Genomic DNA, 22,310 nt, shown 5'->3' on the forward strand with positions numbered 1-22,310 from the left:
TGTGTGTGAATACATGCGCACGGCATGTCTGACAATCTTTTGTGTTCCACCATGTGATTTACGTATATTATATTATATAGGTTTCAATGGAAACAACAGTGGCCACGATGTTAATTTGCACCAAAATGATGACCTTAATTATAATGACAAACACAGAAATAAGAAGAACATTTTAAACCAAACGCGATTATGACGATTTTGGTTGGATGCAATTACTAATGTTCACACACTGAGATATTAAACCGCTGCATTCGCATGGCGCAGCTCGACCTCCCAACATACGAACAACCGCTCCAAGGCACCGCGTACCGCACGTACTGCGGTTTCCGCTTGGCGGTCACATGACAACGGCAGTGACGTAACCATGTCACGTGACAGCGGAAGTGCCGTCGACTCCGTCACGTGACAGCGGCCGGGACGTCGGGTCAGCTGAGAGCCTTGAGGTAAGCGGAACGGTCGTTCGGCGTAATTCACTCTGTTTTACTCTATTCGACGGTGTTGTCTGCTGTTTTGACTGTGCGTTTGTTCTGTTGCACTGTAAGTATGTCTTATTTTATTGAACGGGTGTCTTATTTCGTCATGTCGACGTGTAAATCCGCCTCTTTTTCGGACATGTCCGCGTTGCGTTGCAAAATTGGGTTTATCTCTCTGCCTCAGAAATTCAAACGAACGACGAACCGCTTCACACGGACACGATGGGGCAACAGCAGAGGGCGTAGTGGTTACAGTCGTCTCCTTGCCATTTAACGGTCGGGTTCGCATCGGATCCCTCCCTCCGACCTCACTCCTGCTCTGACTGTTGCCCCTCAGTAACCCTGAACTTCAACTGATAATGCAGTAAAAATTACCCAGCTGAATAAATTATTATAAATAATAATACTAAGTAGTTTTGTGTCTAACCCTCAGTCACTTTGGAGAAGTGTAAAGTAAATTAATTTAAAAAAAATTAAGCATAATGGGTCAATGAAAGGATTTTTGTATGGATACCGGAGTTGGAATGCGTATGTCCTGAAAGACACACTTTGACTTGCAGAAGATGCATTTCCAATGTTTCTTGATGAAAAGGCCGATTGCTGTGTGTAGAGAGCAGAGTAAAACCCCCGATCGCACTTTTGCCAAACGTGGCTCCGCTTTGCGTCCTCCTGTTCAGACTCACTGCCTCGCAGAGTTGGTTGTCCTGTCCTCCAGTGTTGACTGTCATTACACACGCTCCACTCCTCAGAAACAGGGTCAAGTAACATATGAAGAAACCTCATTTCCTGCAGATCCCAAGAACGGCACCATTGCACGAGGAGAGCAGCCCAGATGGACATCCGTGGAGCCGTGGACGCGGCGGTGCCGACCAACGTCATCGCTGCCAAGGCCGCCGAGGTCCGCGCCAACAAAGTCAACTGGCAGTCCTATCTACAGTGAGTCAACTCATCTACATGAGGACCCCTTCCTGTTTACTGTTTATGGGGATAGCATGAGCTACAGCTCACCTACATCATGGACATCGATCTAAGCAGCAGTGCGGGGTTACATTCGTTTCCAAGTAATTTGAGTTTCCGGATGCCCTCCTGCACACCGAGCCTCACTTCAGTCAAATATGACTTTGTTACCTGCTGTAATGCACAGGTTAGTGTTATTAATTTTGCTATCAGTTAAACATTAAGGGGAATTAAGGAGCATGTGGCACCTAGTAATACAGGGCCTGGTGCTCTTGCTTTCGACTCGAACAATCAGGTTCAAATCATGCCTACTGCTGTAGTACCCTCAATCAAGTATTTACCCTAACTGCTACGGCAAAAATTACTCAGCTTTATGAAAGAGTAAATTGTAAATAGCTTACTGCCGTAAGTGACTTTGGAGAAAAGCATCCACAAAAGAGGAAAATGTAAAAATAACATTAAAAATATAATAAATGCCTGTCAACTGATTAACAGCGCATGTCTTTATCAGTCAGCTCAGAATTTAGCCCATGTAAAGCATAGTGGAATAACTATCATTTGTTTTATTTTGTGTGGAGGTTTTGTGTTAGCGATGGTGTCAGGCATCGCTGGGGGGAGTCTACTGTCAGACATGTGACACTGACCACGGTACTCTCAAAAATAGTTTAGCTTTAAAATATAATGGGAAATGTCCCGCTGTCCTTCTTCCTCTTTCTCCCCCTTGACTTAGAGAATGTGGGGAAAATATTGAACATTCAGCAGAGGAAAAGCAGAAGTTTCATGTTTGATGTGTATTAGCGGTATTAGGCATTTTTAAATTTTCACCCGTGTGAAACAATTTTAACTTATGATCTGTGTACAGTTTCGGGGGAAATGCTGTTACTTCTATACATCTTATAAGATGTTTGTGACAAGGGACAATGAGATGGAAATGTGAAGTGGATCTGCGGTGGGATTGCAGTGTTTGTGAATGAACGGTGGTGCAATCCCGGACATTTTACTGTGAAGGAACGTTTCTGCTCGCCGGACACCGAACTCCTAGCTTTGAGTATTCGTCCATATTATTTACCACGGGAGTTCTCCTCCGTCATACTGGTCGGGGTTTACATTCCACCATCAGCTGATGAGACATCGGCATGTGACGCGGTACACACCACCATTGCTAGGCTACAGTCTCAGCACCCCGATGCTTTTGTGGCCGTTACCGGAGATTTTAATCATGTTAGATTGGACTCAATTCTTCCAACTTTTCATCAGTTCATTGATTGCACTACGAGGGAAAACAAAACATTGGATCTATTGTATGCAAATGTTGAGAATGCATATACCGCCACTGCCCTGCCCCCACTTGGTAGATCAGACCACAATCTTATCCTTTTAACACCTCAGTATGTCCCTGCAGTTCAAAGGCAGCTTATTTCCACAAGGAATGTGAGGAGATGGACTCAGGAGGCCAGTGAGGTCTTGCAGGACTGCTTTGAAACAACAGATTGGGATGTGCTCTGCAGACCACACGGGGATGACATCAATAACATCACTGACTGCATCACGGACTATATTAATTTCTGTGAGGACACTATCATTCCAACCCGGACAGTACGCTGTTTTCCTAATAACAAGCCTTGGGTTACCAGTGACCTGAAGGGTTTGCTGAACCAAAAAAAGAGAGCCTTCAGGTCTGGTGACAAGGATGAGATGAGAAGGATACAGCGCCAACTGAAGGTGGCACTGAGGAAGTGTAAAGATTTTTATAGACAAAAGCTGGAGAATAAACTCCAGCTGAACAACATGAGGGATGTGTGGAGGGGCATGAAGCAGATCACAGGATATAACATCAAAGATCGTCAGCAGGACGGCAGCCTGGACAGAGCCAATGAGCTGAATTTGTTCTTTAACAGGTTAAGCACTGGACCCCCTGCTGGCCCTCCCCACACTGGACCAGTCTTCACACCCTCTTTGTCGCCCTCTAATGCCTTCCATCGTACCCACTCCCACCCCCCACAGTGTACGTCTGACCACAACCCCCCAACTCCAACCCCTATGAATGTGACCATTGGCCAGGTGAGAAGACAGCTGGAGAGACTCCATCAAGGCAAGGCTGCAGGCCCGGATCACATCAGCCCCCGGGTCCTGAGGTCCTGTGCGGCCCAGCTGTCTGGCATCCTGCAACACATCTTTAACCTGAGTCTGTTGCAGGAAAGGATTCCTGTGCTATGGAAGACATCTTGTTTAGTACCGGTGCCAAAGATAGCCATCCCATCTGGCCCCAGTGACTTCAGACCAGTTGCCCTAACGTCACATGTTATGAAGGTACTGGAGAGACTGGTGCTGATACAACTGAGACCACAGGTTAAATCTTGTCTGGACCCTCTTCAGTTTGCCTATCGGCCTCATGTGGGTGTGGATGATGCCGTTGCTTATCTGCTGCATCGAGCTCATTCACACTTGGATGGTAGTGGCAGCACTGTGAGGATCATGTTTTTTGACTTCTCCAGTGCCTTTAATACCATCCATCCTCTTTTGTTGAGTGAGAAGCTGCTGGGGATGGGTGTCAGTGCATCTACAGTCTCCTGGATCTCTGACTATCTGTCAGGCAGGCCTCAGTTTGTACGGCTGGGGAGCTTCCGGTCTGATGTTTTGGTTAGCAACACAGGAGCGCCACAGGGAACTGTTCTGTCACCATTCCTGTTCACCGTGTACACCTCTAATTTTCAGTATGATACTGAATCATGCCATTTGCAGAAGTTCTCTGATGACTCTGCAGTGGTGGGGTGTATTAGAGATGAACAGGAGTTGGAGTATAGGCACCTGGTAGATAACTTTGTGGAGTGGTGCAGCAGGAATCATCTGCTCCTAAATGTCAAGAAGACCAAGGAGATGGTCGTCGACTTTAGGAAGACAAGAACTGCAGTCAGACCCATAAAGATCCTGGGGGAGGAGGTTGAGACTGTTCAGAAATACAAATACTTAGGTGTCCACTTGAACAGCAGTCTGGACTGGAGGGACCACACTGATGCTGTGTACAAGAAGGGAATGAGCAGACTATTTTCTGAGGAAGCTCAGATCTTTCAATGTGTGCAGCAAGATGCTGGAGATCTTCTACCAGTCTGTTGTTGCGAGCGCCATCTACTTTGCCGTGGTCTGCTGGGGGAGCAGCATCAATGCAAGAGATGCAGGCAGGGTGAACAAGCTCATCCGTAAGGCCGGCAGCATCATTGGACAGAACATGGAGACGTTTGAGTCAGTGAGGAATAGGAGGTCACTGAACAAACTGCTCTCCATCACGGACACTCCTTCCCACCCACTGCACAGCACGCTGCAGAGACAGCGTAGCTCATTTTCTAAAAGACTCATTCAGCTCCGCTGCCGTAAAGAACGGTTCAGGAAATCATTTCTATTGTTCTCAATAACTTTGTACAACAGCTCACCTCTGTGTGACAGATGAACTATTCAGCACTATTGTTAGTTCATCTTGTTACTGATTGTATTACTGTTTTGTACAACTTGCACTTTACTGTTGCACTACATACTGTTTTAATTTATTTAATATACTTTTTATTCTTTTATTTTTCCAACAGTATACATAATTGCACATATATTTTTATCTTGTGTTTTTAACTTGTATTTTTCCACTTGTTTTATATGTTTTTTTAAATATATATTGCAAGTATTTATCTGACTTGTGTTCTGCTGCTGTAACATAATAATTTCCCGTGTGGGATCAATAAAGTATATCTATGTATATCTATCTATCCCTATCTCACTCTTTCGTTGGATGTTGTAAATGAGATTATTTCCTTTTTTCTAATTCAGCTTTGTTTTCCTGTCATAGAGTCCAGTCTCTCTTATCAGCTGACTTTCAGAATATAATTTAAATTTCATTCAATACATTCACATTTAATTTCATTCTCTTTTACACCAATGCTGATTTCCCAGAAGGAAAAACTCAAAATTCTCCTGTTTACCTGTTGCACACAAAAAATTGGATCTTTTCATTTCCAGAGGATGATTCGAAGCTCTGGGCTGAATCTTTTTGTGATGAGTACTTTGCCTCATGGCAGTTTGAAGTTTAGCCTCCTTTAGGAGTGGGGTGAGACTCTTTGTGGATTTCATTCCCACAACATGTCTGTGTGTGTTTCAGAGGCCAAATGATCTCAGGGGAGGACTGTGAGTTCATCAAGAGGTTTGAAATGGCGCATTCAGAGGAGAAGCAGGCCATCCTCACCAATGAGGGCCACCAGGTGGGCTTCTAGCATTCCTTTTTTTGCATTACAGCAGTCTTTAACATGCTTAACATTCATGAATGCCACACTTTTTGTGTCGCAGTGTGCCAGGACTTTCCTGAACCTCATGGCCCACATCTCCAAGGAGCAGACAGTCCAGTACATCCTCACACTGATCGATGACACATTGCAGGTGAGACCTTTGTGGTCTTACTGACCACAATGCAAGAAAACAAACATGTGAAGCAACTATGAAACTGAACTGACTTTTGGGTTTGATTTGGATGAGTTGTGGTGTTTCCATACTAAAAGATGACAGGTTCAGGTCCCAGCTTGGTTCTTTTGACCAATCCTTTGAACACCTTCCTGTACAAATTACGAAGTGTAATAGAAGTATGCAGGCCAAGTTGGTGAAAGCATTGGCCCAACAGTTAAATAAAGACAGTGTACCTTATTTAACTGGAGAAAAATGTGATCCCTAGTTTGATATTGTGGTCAGTCAGGTGTTCAGTATGAAGGGTCAACAGACCTTGAGGGACATGAACCTTGAGCATCACCAGTTCTACTCGCCAGCATTTGCTTTCTCATGTGATCAGTGCATTGTATATGTGATGTGAATCACATGTCTGTAACTATGTCTCTTTCTCCCAATGTAATGCACAAATTTGTATGTTTGCCAAGATATATGTTGCTCTGGAGAAAAACGTCTGCTAAATGAATAAATGTAAATGGTGGTTGTTTTGTTATCCTCCTGTCTCATTCACAGGAGAACCACCAGAGAGTGACTGTCTTCTTTGATTATGCCAAGAAGACCAAGAACACGGCCTGGTCATACTTTCTCCCTATGCTCAACCGCCAGGACCCTTTCACTGTTCATATGGTATAGTCATCATACTGTCACCAACTTGGGATGTTTGCGGTCCAATTTTCGCTGTACTTGTTCTAGTCACGGAATGAAATTACAATGAAGACTTATTCTGATTGACCTAGAAGGGGGGGAGTGAAATCTTAATTTCTTGCTTTATTTGAAATGTTTGTTTGGTTTTGTTCTGGGGCAGGATACTTGGGCTAAATGCTTACCTTACTCAGTAGCACAACTGCAGCACCCATATTTGAACTTTGATGAAAACATTCTGGTATTGAGCTTGAGGTTTTAACGTCATTCCCCCTGCCCTTTGTGGAGAGGCCTCATTCCTTTGTCAAATCATTAAAACGCACATAGCGCGCAGCTCGGGAGCAGCACTGAAGCTGATGGTGTTGTTCACTGCAGGAACCCATGTCTAACAAGCAACCCAACAGATTAAAAAATGACATACCATAAATTAAAAAAAAAAAAAAAAAACATGATTCACATGTTTATTATGAATTGATTTTATCAAGACATCCTTGTGTCGCTTTCCTTCCCCTTTGACACACACGACACTTTGTTTTCCAGGCAGCGAGGATCATCGCAAAGCTGGCAGCCTGGGGTCGGGAGCTCATGGAAGGCAGTGACCTGAACTATTATTTCAACTGGATCAAAACTCAGCTGTGCTCTCAGGTATTTGTAGATTCTATTCAGAAAGGGCCATTTAGAGTCTAAAAGCACTGATGATATTTTGAAACATGTTTTCTGCAAGGATTTTGTTCATTCAGCTGATTGGTGTTTGACTAGTTTTGTTCTATGGTAAATTACGTTGTTACGGTGGTGTTTCTCAGCTGGCCGTGGCCTCACTTTACACAGGGCAGTGTCAAATTTTCAGGCTCTTTGAGTGAATTTCTCAACCGCACACATTGGAAGAGCTGCTGTCTTTGATGATTGCCTCTGCTGGTTACCGTACCCTAGGGAAGAGGCCCCCCAGCCACTCTAGACGTTTGAAATTTTTTAAAAATTTTTCCTGCCTTTGTTCAAGTGCCTTTTAGCTAATTGGTGTTCTGGGCTCTGGAGGTACCAGTTCGCAGTGATACCCAGCTGTGGTTCTTGGTGTTAGCGGCAGGCTAAAGACCCCTCTCTGTCTGTTGGTAGAAACAGCGAGCTGCAGGCCCAGAGACAGGAATGGTGTGCCACAGTTATGTAAGTACTGTATAGCTGCTGCCCACAGCTGGTTGTCTGGTTGTTGTGCCTACAGCTCTGGAGGGATGTTACGGTGACTTCATCACCTGGATCCTCTCCCCATGATATGTGCTGGATCTCTCAGTCTTCAGCTTCTCATGAAGGGGGTTGTGTCTCCTTCCAAGGTCTCCTTTGTCTATGAGCCTTTGGAACGGATGAAACCAGTTCATCTGAGCCAGCTGGCTCTGATGGACATGAGTAAAATGCTTTCATTTCTACCTTTGTCATCTTTTTCTCTCTTCTTCTCTTTTACCTGGACCTTCCTGCTTTCATACCATGTTCTATTCTCTTTTGTAGGGCTGGACCTTTTCCATCTAACAAATACAAGCTTTTTCAGTCTTTCTTCCCAGGGTGCTCTCTGACAGCCTTCCTCTGCTCTCTTTAGGTCATGTTCTGCCTCTCTGCTGATGGAACATAAGGGTACAGGAGGGTAGGGCTACTCTGGTTTGCAATATGCTCACCTGTGTACTGTCCCTGCTCCCCAGAGCTCCCAGTATGCCCAGTGTGTGGCTGGCTGCCTACAGCTCATGCTGAGGATCAATGAGTACCGCTTTTCCTGGGTGGAAGCAGATGGTGTGAACTCGTAAGTCCTCTCTGCCTCTGTTATTCTGAGAAATAACAGTATTTCTCTGTAACTGAGCCATAACAGGTAACCATGTTAACATATTTTATAATACTTTATTTGCCAACTTAAATTTGTCTTTGAGTAAAAACATTTTTTTTTTATTAGTCTATTTATACCCTAACCTTTTGTTCACAACTACTTTCTTATGCGCGTACTCCTCCATGCCATTTCCAGTGTGTGTGTGGCTGTTACAGTGACCAGAGAGCCTTCTCAATGTTGTTGTTGTAGCATCACAGCTGTGCTCAGCAGCAAGTGTGGATTCCAGCTGCAGTACCAGATGATCTTCTGCCTGTGGCTGCTGGCCTTCAGCCCCCAGATGTGTGAACAGCTGCGTCGTTACAATGTAGTGCCGGTGCTGGCCGACATTCTGCAAGAGTCTGTGAAGGAGAAGGTCACACGTATCATCTTGGCCACCTTTAGGGTGAGTGTGCCATCCATTGTGATGTTGCCAATCCTCAAGAAAGTGGATGTAGAGAATGATATCTGTGATGAGCTGGGGTGGAATCAAGCATATAGCTCTCTTCTCCAAGTGACTTATATTGCCTAACGATGCCTGCTCTTTGCAGTTATTTCAGCCCTGAGTTTCTCCCTTCTCTTTCAGGTATTGACACTTTCTTTAAAACATGTAAAATTTGGCCAAATGTCAAACAAATCTCAAGTAGCTCAGTAGCTCTTATGTCATAATGCTTTTCAAGAAACACAAACTGCTGTCTACTTTTTTTTTTTTTTTTTAAATGTGATAAAACAATTTAATTTTGTCTGGGATTTAAACAAGTTGCTTATGTGTGAGGATGGGTCTTTGGTTTCTGGGGTGTGTTCACAGAACCTGCTAGAGAAATCCAGCGAGAGGGAGACATGTCAGGAGTACGCTTTGGCCATGATCCAGTGCAAGGTGCTAAAGCAGCTGGAGAACCTGGAGCAGCAGAAGTATGATGATGAGGACATCACTGACGATATCAAGTTTCTCCTGGAAAGGCTGGGAGAAAGCGTGCAGGACCTCAGGTATGGAGCACAGCCCCCTACCAGTCTCTCTTCTTAGAAGTACAGTCAGTGAGGTCACACTGTCTTCATGTTTCTCTCATAACTCTTTGCAGCAGTACAGTTGGTAATGTCTCCCTCCCTCTCTCTTCCCTGTCTCTCTGACAGCTCCTTTGATGAGTACAGCTCGGAGCTGAAGTCGGGACGCCTCGAGTGGAGTCCGGTGCACAAATCTGAGAAGTTCTGGCGAGAGAATGCGGTGCGACTCAATGAGAAAAACTACGAACTCTTGAAGTAAGCAGTGTCAGTTTTGAGATCTTTCTGAACCATACAGTCCTAAGCAGGCGGCTGGTGATATTGCTTTGTGGACATGGGAGTTCTGTTGTTGTACTCTTGAGCGAGGTTTTCAACCTAACCTGCTTGAGGGAAACAGCCAGCTGTGTATTCAGGTATAAAGTGGAAGTTTCTGTATAAAAAGTAACAAACTGTACTTTAGAATCATGCTTCTGCATCTAAGTCTCTCTTTTTGCTAATGTAATGCACACATTGTATTTAGTATGAGTTGTACGTCACTGGAGAAAAGCATCTGCGAAATTAACAAATGTAAGTATAAAAAAGCTCCCTGTGAAGAGGTGACACCCAAGGCTCAGTTGGCAAAAAAAGAAGTAATAAAATGTCATTAATGATTATCTTATTTCATAATAAGTATACAGGCGGTCCCCTGGTTACAATCATCAGACCTACATACAACCCGTAGTTGCGAACCACTCCCCGTAAAGCCTATTATTTTAAAAATTCAAGTTACATACAATGGTTCATAATAACAGATGGGTGCTACTTTGCGAGAAGGCATCAAAACATTGCGTGTCTACAGCAGTTCGTCAGCTCGTGAGCGGGACGCGTGGGGCCGAGGTAGGACAAACACTTCATTCTTTTCAGTCAGATCACATTGCTGTTAAGTGTCTTGTGTGTGTTACTGTATGTGTCTTTAATTTTTTTTGTTTTTACCCTCGTAACCATGGCACTAAAGTGTAAATGTGATGCGTCAAAGAAAAACTATCACCATTGAAACTAAAGTGGAAATAATAAAGCGATCGGAAAAAGGTGAAACATCAACAAACATTGGAAAAGTGTTAGGCTACAGTCGGTCAACAGTTGGGACAATTTTAAAGGACAAAGCAAAAATAATGGAGCATTTAAAAAGCTCTGTACAATTATCTTGACTTACGTACAAATTTGACTTAAAGACAGACTTAGGTACGGAACTCGTTCGTAATCTGTGGATTTCCTGTACAATATGATTGTGTATAATGGGCTTCAGCCCTCAGGTTACAGGTGGATACTTAAGTAAAATATCCAGCTGTGTTCATATGTCATGTGGGTGACTGTCATGTCTGTGCAATGAGATGCAGTCTGATGTCTGCATCTCTCTGTTTTGTTGTTGTTCTGCATACAGAATCCTGACCAGACTACTGGAAGTGTCCGAAGACCCCCAGGTCATAGCAGTCGCAGCTCATGACATTGGAGAGTATGTGAGACACTACCCACGGGGCAAACGGTAAGGCCATGACCTCTGACTGACCTGCCCCATCTGTCCAGTATCTACCTACTTGGGTCTTTCTCCCATCTTCCTGGAACAGAGTGCTTTCAGGAAAACTGCTGTTTCCCTCCAGTCAAAATACTCATGGACTCATCTTGTGTGTGTGTGTGTGTGTGTGTGTGTGTGTGTGTGTGTGTGTGTGTGTGTGTGTGTGTGTCATGTGACCAGAAGCCCAACATCACTTACAGATGTAGATTTCAAATGTAAAATTCTCCTTGGTAGGACCAGCTTTTCGGATGTTGCTATAGAGACCACAGAATAGACCACTTGATTGAATGATGAGCAGCCTCTTGTTGGGTTTTTTTTTTTATCTTGGAGATGTATTTATGGGGTTTTACTGATTTATTGGGCTTTGAAAGATTTGCTGTAATGGCTTTTTGACTGAGAAGTGTACATTACTACAAGAAAACATTACTGCACGAAGATAACATATGAGTAAAACTTTGAATGATTTGTTTTTTCATTCTTACTAAATAATAAAAATTAAGAAATCTATCTCGCTCCAAAAATCTGATCATTGGAGTTGGAGGCTCCTGGACTCCATGTTCTCCTCCTTCAGACATCGGCTTCTATCCTGTGTGTCGTGTTTTACCTTAAAACCCGCAACCTGAGGCCTGACCTCAAACTGGAATCGCACTCCAGTGCCACACTCCATACACCCTCCTCACCCCTGACTCACCGTTCTTCTCTGTCCAGGGTTATTGAGCAGCTTGGTGGGAAGCAGCTTGTGATGAACCACATGCATCATGAAGACCAGTTGGTCCGTTACAACGCGCTGCTGGCCGTGCAAAAGCTCATGGTGCACAACTGGTGGGTCTGGGAACAAGTGGCTAGCTTGGTACTTGTAGATATCGCATGTCTGTGTTCTTTGGCCAACGCAGCCATCTGGGGTTTGTCCCCCTTGACAAAAGCCTCCAAAAGACCTCCTGCAAATGTTAGATTCCACATTCATTCTGTGCAGAAGGTCAGAATTATGACAATCTTTTTCGTAATGCATATTTATTTGTTCCGTGTTCTTGCTTAAAACCATCTCTACTGAAATTTGCAAACCATCTAACAGCTGGTAGCATAATGATTAGAGCTGCTGCCTTTGGAACGAAATGTTGCAGGCTTGAATCTCGTGTCTTGCTGTAGTACCCTTGAGAAAAGTACTCACCCTAAATTGCTCCAGTAAGAATTACCCAAATAGGTAAATGGGAAGTTGTAAGTTGTTTTGCAGAAAAGTGTCAGCTAAATGTAAAACCCAGGATAACAAAAAGTAGTTTAGTAATTTAAGGCTGAAATTTATACGCCTTTCAGAGTTACAACCTCTTCTGGTGTGTGTGAAATGTTTGCTTTGTGTGAAACTTTTCTTTAACAGAGGAATGTTTATGGATGATGGGGTGGCTTTGTATTGCAGTGAAAGTAGCTGTGGCGCAGCATCAATATGAGTGAGATCTCACTGTTGTGTTGTGTATGAGCTGTAAACCTGTAAAGACATGTTTTACTCTGGTTCCTCTTATGTTTTTCATGCTAGTTTCCTCTCTTGCAGGGAGTACCTGGGAAAACAGCTTCAGTCCACGGAGCAGCCGGCTGCTGTCACGGCCAGAAGCTGAGTCCTCTCTCCTCCTTTTTCTCCCTCTCTGTATCCATCCCCCTCAAACTGAGTGACCCCAGTGTCCCCAGCACAGCTTGTTCACTCGTTCATGGTGGTTAGATGTTAAAAAGCTGTGCTTTTACCCTCTTGATCATCACCTGCTGATCAGTCCTCCCCCAGCTGTCGGACTGGATGGTGCCACCTGTGCTGTGTATGTATTGTGATTTCGGCCCATCCCAGTTGGTGGCTGTGTGTTACTGTAACTTATTGTTTGTGGTTATTAAATTGTGCAACTGAAGTCTAATACAGATCCTCTAACTGAACAGGGGTTTGTGTTTTTGTTCGCTCTTTGTACATAACAACAAAATACACAATGCAGAAATGTTTGGTTTTGTGGTTTGGGTTGTCAGTTTGCATAACGCTGTTCCAGAGAAGGTTGTGTTGTTAAATGTTGTATTATTACCATGTGTTCCTGGACTTGACAGCATGTGGAATAAGAGACTGGCATCTGTAAAACAGTAGCTGTATGACACATTTTTGTTGCTGTTCTGTGCTACTTTCTGGTGTTGCACAAAAATCCTAAGGTCTGAAAAATGTTCATATCAATGTGATAAAGTGGATGTATGCAAATGCAACCTTTGACCCTTAGTCTACAAATATAGATGTAGCTGCTTCCAATGAAATATGGGTTATTGAATTTCATAAACTAAATCACATTATTTACCTCTATTCTTTTCACATATTTTCTTCAGGTGATATTTTATTTCTGAATCAATTTCTAAGTTTCATTTAAACTCCTATAGAATTAACATTTCTGAAGGTTTCGATCTTGGTGACAATCTTATTATGGGTATTAAGAAGGTTGATTCAGTTCTTATTCCTGTCACGTAATAGATTACATCTGTGTGAATGTATTTCATAACAATTTCAGACATTGTTAACCCCCCTCCTTGGACTGCCAACTTGCCATATATGGCATGTTGAGTAAATGATAATTTACTTCACAATATCCAGGGCTACACATACACACACGTATAGCGGTTTGTCATTACTTTATCTGGTGGAAAACCACATGTACCACGTGCCTCTGAAGAAAGTAAAACGGTGCATCGTTCTATTTCACGACTTTTGAAAACTTGGTATGACTCACAGCGGGAATGTTTGCCGTTGCCCTGGAAACAAAGACCGTCACCACGAGAGTTGGGATTTCCCACCCCAGCCAGAGGGCATCTGTGCTCCTTTACCAATTGGCTGATATGCATCACGTGACCAAACAACCCTCCAATAGAATCATTGCTCAATGTCATGTGATCATACCTTCCGTGTGCTCTGGAGTATAAATGTACGGGGAGGTTTCCCTAGCGAACTCTTTGTGTGTTTCTCTAATAAATCACGCTAGGGGGGTTGAACGTGTCTCTCCGTCTGCGTCCTTTCTTTGTCTGTGTTTCTCCGTTTGTGTTCCAACAATGAACCGTATTTTCGGGCGTGGTAAAGCGAAAGGCCCGCCGCCGAACCTCTCGGACTGCATAGGAACCGTGAGTAGATGATAGAGACTCAATCACCGGGAGGTCGGAGCACTTTTCTCCTCCTCATCTTCATCTTCACTAACGTAATACTAACAACCGTAACGCTGTCATTTTCCAACTGTCATCTTCACACCAGCGACGTGCTCCTAACACCGTCTTGGTGTTAACCGGTCTTGTCCTGGTAACTGGTTTCCTTCTTGAAAACGAGGGTCTCGGAGGTGAATTACTCTGGGATCTACCGTGGTCAATCATTTCTTTGTTTGAGTTCATGGTGAGAGGAGAGGCTCTGGGACCTTTGAAATTGTTAAAATCTTTCGCTGGTGCTTTCATTAAAATGTTTCTTTCCCTGTTGTCGTCACTGGTGTCACTTCCTTGAGCAAACCTGTCTGACCGGTCTGGTCACATCACAACACACTGAGTGTCACTGACCTCCAAGTCACTCATTGTCATCAACACACACACACATATTATATATATATATATATATATATATATATATATATATATCTCGCACACCCACACCACCTACCCCTCCGCACACATCGCCATCCATACGCCTCCTTCGCTTGCCTCCTGCTCATCATCAACACACATTGATTGACCTCATGCTCATCATCATGAACACACTTCTACAGTCACTCATTCGCCCACTTTTCGGACCTCGTGCATCAGGTTGTATTATTTATCGTGTTTACACGCTGGACCTCATTGATCTGGGGAACTTCACACTCTGGCTGTAATGACAACCCCAACTGTAAATGACTAATGGGGACAAAGATGTCCACTTCTGGTGGGACTCTTCCTGTGATCAGTGGGGCTGCTTCATGAGGGACTGGCACTTCAAAGCTACTTGTCTGGTGGCTGCAATGATTTTGAAGACTGATCCTGCACCTTATGAGCTTTCAGGGGAACGGCTGCTACCGTAGTGGTTAGAGCTACTGCCTTTGGAGGGAAGGTCACAGGTTTGATTCCCACCGCTGGCTCTGGTACCCTTGAGCAAGGTACATACCCTAAAAAATTGCTCCAGTTGAATTACCCAGTTGTATAAATGAGTAAATAGTTGGAAGTACCTTAACGTTGTAAGTGGCTTTGGGAAAAAAGCAGCGGCTAAATGAATAAATACATATGTGTGTGGGTTGCATGCTGGTGTGGTGGGATGTGTGGCTTTGGGCAGGAGCTCAGAGATCTGGGCCAAGGGGCGCTTACTGCCCGTGAACAAACATGACCGGAGCTCTCCTGTAGATCACTATGCTCAGGCAGCGCTCCCTCTTACCCCCAGGTAGATGCCCGGGCGGAGTCGGTCGATAAGAAGATTGCTCGACTGGATGCTGAGCTGGTCAAGTACAGGGATCAGATGAAAAAGATGCGAGACGGCCCCTCAAAGGTAAACTGCCGTAGGAAGGACATGCAAAGCCACAGAGGGAACCCTTCGCGACGAGGCCGCCCTTCCCAGGGGGAGACTCGCCTACGTTCCAGCAGCGCGTTTAACGGAATTAGCGTGGCGGTGTCTTATTTGCGTATGAGATGCTTCTGCGTGTGCCCAGGTGAAAGATGTTGTCCTCTTGCAGAACATGGTGAAGCAGAAGGCCTTGAGGGTCCTGAAGCAGAAGAGGATGTGAGTGGTGTGGTCGGCATGTGACCGTCATCTTGCCTCTCGGTGCCGCTCCTCCCGTTTCTCTGGGGCCCCCCCACTGAACCTCTGGGTTTCTGTGGAAATTCTGTGCTCCCGTTCACTCTCTGCTCTCAGACGTTGTCGCGTCAGCAGGTGCCGCTTTCGTACGGAACCTCCAACTCCACACAGTTGTGTACAAAGAGAAAGAGGGATGTTTGAATACACCACTTTGTAAAGGTGCGGCGCCACTGGGCTGTGAGTTTGAATCCAGCCCAGTGTGTGTCCGGTTAGGGTAGAGCAGCAGGAGGTGGGATTCGGACCAGGGCCTTTTGAGTGGGAAGCGGCAGCTCGAACCACCGTGCCGCCTTTTCCCCAATATAATAAATAATTTAATAATAGAAAGGAATAGAATAGAAATGTGCTCTGAGGGAACACATCCTGGTTCTTAGCTATCGATAACTGATAGTCACACTGCGTGTTTGCAGGTACGAAGGCCAGAGAGACAACCTGATGCAGCAGTCCTTCAACATGGAGCAGGCAAACTACACGATCCAGACGCTGAAGGACACCAAGACCACGGTAAGGGGTCTCATCTGTGACGCGTTGAGAAAGTGTCCGCCAGGAGGACTGGTCTTATTCGGTAAAGGTCAGGACGGCCGAAGCGGGACCCCAAAAATATCAAATGAAGGACACTGGTGGATTTATGTATGTTTTTGTCCGTCGCTTGTTAAATAACTGTTTAGCTGTTGCGTAAAATTCAGCGCAGTTTACAGTATTTGACCCATTTATACCTTTGGGTATTTTAAGGGGCTGATTCGGGGTGAGTGAACCAGAAACCTTCAGGCTGGAAGTGCATGATGTTTACTGTGCTGCCAGCTGGCCAGGTGCTGTGTGAGCAGTGCTGAGCATCCTGTACCTGTTGCCTCTTCTAGGTGGATGCTATGAAAGTTGGAGCCAAGGAGATGAAGAAGGCCTATAAACAAGTGAAAATCGACCAGATCGAAGTGAGTTGCTGCTTTCAGTGGTTAATCCTATGGATGTAACCCTGGGGTAGGGGGTATGAGATGTGCCGTTATTGCCATAGCAACGGTAACAGTGGCGGTGTTTGGTAAGAAGGATGTCTGCTTCCATCAGGACCTGCAGGACCAGCTGGAGGACATGATGGAGGATGCCAATGAGGTTCAGGAGGCGCTGAGCCGCAGCTACGGCACGCCTGAGATCGATGAGGACGACCTCGAGGCTGGTGAGTGCGTGTGTGCGTGCGTGCATGCGTACGTGGGTACGTGGGTATGTGCACTGCTCCTCATTCCCGTGTCTCTCCATAGAGCTGGATGCCCTTGGAGACGAGCTCCTGATGGACAATGACAACTCGTACCTTGACGAAGCCTCTGCACCCGCCATTCCGGAAGGCATGCCCAGCGAGAGAACTAACAAGGTCTGTCTTTGTGTCCCCATCTGCCCTCGGTGGTCTTTCATTCAGAGACCTGAGCTGTGCCGCATATTGACACGTAACGCTCACACCACCTTCGACGCCCCAAGTTCGGGTGTGTCTTGTTGGTAAAGTGTCTCTTGTGTACTGAGAGGTGCAGAACTAGAGGTGAACAGCAGATGGTGCTGTACACTGTGGTGAACAAGTGTAGGGCTCTTGGGACAAGGACACCAAGTGGCTTCACAAGGAGGCTGCAGTGTAACTGCTAGCAGGACCTCCAGCAAGCACCTTTTTTCCATTGTTATATTTCTAAATGTCCAGTAGGATGTGTGTTCATGGGCCTCTGACCCATTGTTTCGGCTATAAAACGTGACGCGCATCTTGAGTATTGCCTGTACCGAAATGATCCCATGGTTTCTTCCAGGAGGGGGTCCTCGTGGATGAGTTTGGCCTACCACAGATTCCTGCCACATAGGAGCTGAAGGAGGATGCTGCTATCAAATGTACAATAATGTTCATATAAATATTCCAACAAGGTGGCCTACAAACTTTTTACTGGAATGGTTTACTTTACTTTGTTTGCGTGTTCTCCCCATGTCTGTGTGGGTCTTCCAGGTGCTCTGGTTTCTTCCCACAGTCCAAAGATGTGTTTCAGGTGAATTGGTAACTCTAAATTGCAATTTGTGGTGTGTGTGTGTTTGTGTGAGTGAGAGAGAGAAAGATTGCCCTGTGATGAATAGCCATCCTGTCCAGGGTGTCCCCTGTGTCACATCCTACATTTCCAGGATAGGCTCTAGACCTCCAGAATCCTGCACTGGACAAGTAGTTAATGATTATGGATGGGTGAATGGAAAACAGTGATTATATACGTAATACATTGTTATTCTTTATTCATTCATCCAGTGCAGCTTGTGATACATTTGTCTTTTTTTAAGTAATTATGTATAAGTAGCTGCTACACTGTATACAGTATCATGGGAAAGATTTATAAAGACCTGCATTTCAATCTTACTGCTGGATTTTCCCCATCCTTGAAGTTCTAAATCAGGGTGTTTTTTTTGGCTATCTGTTGCCTTTCTGCAACATTCATATTGCTTCACACCCCTGAATGTTAAATACACTTCCCTAAGGCTGGTTTGTGTGACAGCTTGGGGATTCTTTCATCTGTGGGTGATCAAGTGGTCTGGTGCCACCTGAAGTCCACTTGCTGCCCCCCCCTTTCTGACAGTCTGGGCTGGAGGATTTCACAAAGGAGATGGTACAAGCTGTTCTGAGTGCAATATCTGATTCTGTGAAGCTCTGCTGCCTTTACTGTCACAGCCACTCCTGACACTTGGTCTCTCCTCCCTGGTGCTCTGGCACGTGTGTGTGCATGCGCACCCCCGTGCTCATCCAGGCTGCATCTTTATCTGCTACCTTGTGGACCTGCCAAAATGGTGAGCTGTTAACCTGGGTTTGATAAAGCCTATGACTACCACTGGAGCTGCGGTTGAAGGTGAAATACTATATATGAATATGTAGAATCACTGCCTGTTTAGTTTTTTTCTCCTTTTGTTTTTGCATTAATGCATTTAATACTTCAACTTAATCATGTTCTCATACTTTGTGACAATAAATACAGTTGGAGTGGGTCTCTGACTTCACACCTTCTACTGAACCTTCGCTGTCTCCTGCTTCCCCTGATGGCCACTGGTCAGATGTTTGCCGCTTCATCTGCACAAATGGCTCCACACCCCTGTCGGCAGCTGGCGGCACTTCGCAATACTGGCTGCTCAACATCTGGGTCACCACTAGATACTGAAGCAAATCTGATTCTGTCTGAGCACAAAGTGGGACAGTTTCCTGTGGTGGGCAGGACCTGCAGTCAGTGCAGGAGGTATTAACCTCGGGGAGGGGTCGAGGGGAAAGCCACATAGAGAGACAGCTTAGTTTTCAAAGAGTTTAATTAGAAAAAGCAGAAGTTCGGCTAGTTCAGGCCCAATGATTGACAGATCCAGAGGTTTATTTCTTTCACAACTTCAATGTTACTGTAGATCAGCAGGAGCCACTCACAACAGACGTGCATCTGAACTAATGCGTTCACATACAAGGTGAACAGCCTTGAGTGGTTCTTTTACCTCAGCCAAGGGCCTCCAAGCTAAGAAATGCACACAGATGTTCTAACCAGGTCACACATGGTACGGGGGACATGTTTACATGCCACTGGAGCGGCAGCCTAGTCATCCTTATCCTTGGCACCATGTTTCAGGATACGCGTGAACTCCACGTAGTTGAAGTTGCCCTTCTTGTCAATGGGAGCCTCTCTGAAGAGCTCGTCCACCTCCTCGTCCGTGAAGCGGTCGCCCATGGTGGTGAGCAGCTCCCGCAGACACTCCTCCTGGATGAAGCCTGGGCAGAAGAACCAAGGTGTTACACACTGGGGGACTTAACCACATACCCTTCTGTTGGCAAGATTACACCGCATGTCTTCCACAAATTCACTGCATTTTAATATACATCAAACTGCCACCAGTTAAACACATGCCCTTGCACCGCATTTTTCTCAGATGCTTTTCAGCAAAGTCACATATATCCCAGAGGAAAAACCATCTTCATTTGTTGTATTTGAAGGTCATTTAAGAAGCTGCCACACAAACATTGCAACATAAAAACTGGACCTTCTAGGTACCTTTTAAATAAGAACTCAAATGTTTCACATGACCCTACGCAACAGACGGATCAATTTACATATCAGGCAGAGAAATTTTGCCGCTACGGCCCACACCTAAAGATCCTTCACAAACACGTAGTTGACTCCCGCATCAAACTTTCTCCCACTAGGAAGTATCTGCATTATATGTTAATGAATTTTGGTAGATTTGTTCAATTCTGGTGGCAGGATGGTACAGCAAGTAACAGCACTGTGGTGGTGTGAGAGCACATGGGTGCAATTGCCTTCTCACTCTGTGTACAGTCTGTTCTTCCCTTGTCTGCACGGGCTTCTTCTGGGTGCTCTGGTTTCCTTCCAAGGTTATGCAGTTCAGAGGGACTGATGACTTTCTATTCACTTGTATGTGAATGGGTGAGTGACTGACTGATGACTACCCTGCAATAGACTAGCACCCTGTCCAGGGTGTACACCCCACCCCCCAGCATTTCACTGGGTTGTACTATGTATCTGTTTGCATTTGTGTTCTCATTATACTTTTTGTCTCTGCTGCAGCACAGTTCCCTTTTTCTCCAATAAAGAATTAAAAATCTCAAGTCTAAACACCCACCGTGAGCAAAGAACTGTGCAGAGTCACCAGGCCGCGAGGATCTGCCATGTCAGAGCTGTCTTATTCTTGTTACAGCTTCATGTGTTGCTTTTGTACGCAGATGGAAGGACTGATGAGGTGAATGAGGGGAAACTCCTTCGAAGTGCTGAGGAGGCAGGGCTTACCTGTCCCCTCCTCATCAAAGCAGGCAAATGCGTTCCTGATGACGTCCTCAGGGTCGGTGCCATTGAGCTTCTCGCCGAACATTGTGAGGAACATGGTGAAGTTGATGGGTCCAGGGGCCTCGTTCATCATTGCCTCCAAGTACTCATCTGTCGGGTTCTTCCCTACGACAAGAAAAATGAGTTGCAGCAACACGTAGACATGGACATGCCTAGAATACCGCTTATTTACTTTCATTTTGAATGTTTTTCTTGCAATAGTTTCAAGTTTGTCATAGATACAAGTACCATGTACATGTATCATGAAAATCTTCCCAAATGGTTCTCCACAGACTATGGGCAAGGACAATAGGAATGCTGCACAAACAAAACAATGACAAATAAAACAGCATAAATCCTTGGGCAAAAGGAGCTTCTATAATGTAGTTCTACACCTGACATACCAGGACAGAACCTGAAACACAACTGCTGTCTGTTCATTATTCAAACCTGTATGACCAAGGAAGGGTCTTTTTGACCGCAGAGACCACAACACACAGCTGGGGCGAGATCACCACAATAATCTTACCCAAGGCTTAAGACACCCCCCCCCCCGCCAGCTGTACATACACAACGAAGCACGTCATAGCCGTACCAAGCGAGGCAAGCATGTCATGCAGGTCCTCCTTGTCGATGAAACCGTCCCGGTTTTGGTCGATCATGTTGAACGCCTCCTTGAACTCCTGGATCTGCGACTGGTCAAACATGGCAAAGACGTTCGACGTGGCGCGCTGAGGGCGCTTCTTGGTCGTTTTACCCTTGGCCCGTTTGCTCGACATCTTGGCCGGTCAGCCTTTCGATCCAGGTATGAGGGAAACTGCATTTTGACACGGACATGCACAACACAGTCAGGTCTTTCTGTCTCTGCATTACATTTCATTAAAATGTGACAAAAACCCATCAGTCTTTAACTGCTTAGCCAATGCTGGGTCATGGTGGTCTGGAGCCTATCCCGCAGACACAGAGCAGGAGGCAGGGGACACCTGGGACGAGGCAACAGCCCATACATCACACACACGCGCGCACTAAGGGAAACAGACTCACCAGTCACCTGAAACACGTCTGTGGACTGTGGGAGAAAACCAGAGCACCCGGAAGACATTTTTTTCACGCGAACTCTACACACACTGAACTGGAACAAAAGCTGCGCGAGACCAGCGCGCACCCCGATAAGGCAGAAATTCCTGGGAGAAGTAACCGTCCGATGACACCGCGCGGTGCGATTTAAAAACGCCGTAAGCGACACAGTGACGTTTATTAATTTTATTGGAAGGCACCACGACGAGCCGCAAGACGCCCGAATGCTTATTTGTGCTACACGCGACCAATGTAACGGTTTGTTGTTTGTTTTTCTCGCCGGGACCCGGACCTGTCCTCCCCCGACACAGGCCTACGCGCCGTGACGGGTGTGTGTGCGCGTCAGACACACACACCGCAAAGCCGCACACACGACACACTCACTTACTTACTTACAGTTACAGCGCAAGCACGCGGCCACCACCGTAACGGCGCCTGAAACGAGAGAAAAGCAAATTTAAAAACAAAGCACGCGAGACAAACAGACCTGAACACGGCGAGTCAGAAACCAGCAGAGCGAAGGGGAAGCTGCACCGCCGGCGGAAACTCCACCCCTTTATCACGTGACCGAGCCCGGCGTTCCAGGACGAACCATAAGTGCTGAATCGCGGAGGGGGGGGGGGTTAGTCTTTGAACGCATTAGATATGTCCGGCCACTGGGCTGTACCATTAGAGCTTCTGGAGG

General features: G+C 45.6%; 3 protein-coding genes across 7 annotated transcripts; 2 read left to right on the forward strand and 1 right to left on the reverse strand.

Moving 5' to 3' along the window:
• Positions 1-377: 377 nt before the first annotated feature.
• atp6v1h (ATPase H+ transporting V1 subunit H) lies at positions 378-13,207 on the forward strand. Of its 3 annotated transcripts, none has more exons than XM_018757834.2 (14): positions 378-443; positions 1,266-1,409; positions 5,572-5,671; positions 5,757-5,846; positions 6,420-6,533; positions 7,089-7,193; positions 7,659-7,706; positions 8,231-8,328; positions 8,599-8,791; positions 9,194-9,372; positions 9,517-9,642; positions 10,805-10,906; positions 11,645-11,758; positions 12,480-13,207. In XM_018757834.2, exons 2-14 carry the CDS (start codon positions 1,306-1,308, stop codon positions 12,541-12,543), a joined length of 1,437 nt encoding a protein of 478 aa, XP_018613350.1. In that variant the 5' UTR covers positions 378-443; positions 1,266-1,305; the 3' UTR covers positions 12,544-13,207. The 3 variants fall into 3 exon arrangements, with proteins under 3 accessions (XP_018613350.1, XP_018613352.1, XP_018613351.1); XM_018757835.2 differs by lacking the exon at positions 378-443 and adding an exon at positions 461-537; XM_018757836.2 differs by lacking the exon at positions 7,659-7,706.
• Positions 13,208-13,843: 636 nt separating this feature from the next.
• Positions 13,844-17,730, forward strand: LOC108937726 (charged multivesicular body protein 5-like). The gene is made up of 8 exons (XM_018757837.1): positions 13,844-14,059; positions 15,330-15,434; positions 15,619-15,665; positions 16,148-16,241; positions 16,595-16,666; positions 16,797-16,905; positions 16,988-17,097; positions 17,516-17,730. Exons 1-8 carry the CDS (start codon positions 13,865-13,867, stop codon positions 17,564-17,566), a joined length of 783 nt encoding a protein of 260 aa, XP_018613353.1. The 5' UTR covers positions 13,844-13,864; the 3' UTR covers positions 17,567-17,730.
• Positions 17,731-19,016: 1,286 nt separating this feature from the next.
• On the reverse strand, positions 19,017-22,178 carry LOC108937779 (myosin regulatory light chain 2, smooth muscle minor isoform). Of its 3 annotated transcripts, none has more exons than XM_018757930.1 (4): positions 22,113-22,178; positions 21,144-21,365; positions 20,513-20,674; positions 19,017-19,479 (listed from the first exon to the last, which is right to left on the reverse strand). In XM_018757930.1, the coding sequence occupies exons 2-4, from the start codon at positions 21,325-21,327 to the stop codon at positions 19,307-19,309; spliced, it is 519 nt and encodes a 172-aa protein (XP_018613446.1). In that variant the 5' UTR covers positions 21,328-21,365; positions 22,113-22,178; the 3' UTR covers positions 19,017-19,306. The 3 variants fall into 3 exon arrangements, with proteins under 3 accessions (XP_018613446.1, XP_018613444.1, XP_018613445.1); XM_018757928.1 differs by lacking the exon at positions 22,113-22,178 and adding an exon at positions 22,022-22,112 and having other exon boundaries at positions 19,104-19,479; XM_018757929.1 differs by lacking the exon at positions 22,113-22,178 and adding an exon at positions 22,018-22,103 and having other exon boundaries at positions 19,104-19,479.
• Positions 22,179-22,310: the final 132 nt, after the last annotated feature.

This window comes from Scleropages formosus, chromosome 7 (genome assembly GCF_900964775.1).
Source record: "Scleropages formosus chromosome 7, fSclFor1.1, whole genome shotgun sequence".
NCBI lineage: Eukaryota > Metazoa > Chordata > Actinopteri > Osteoglossiformes > Osteoglossidae > Scleropages > Scleropages formosus.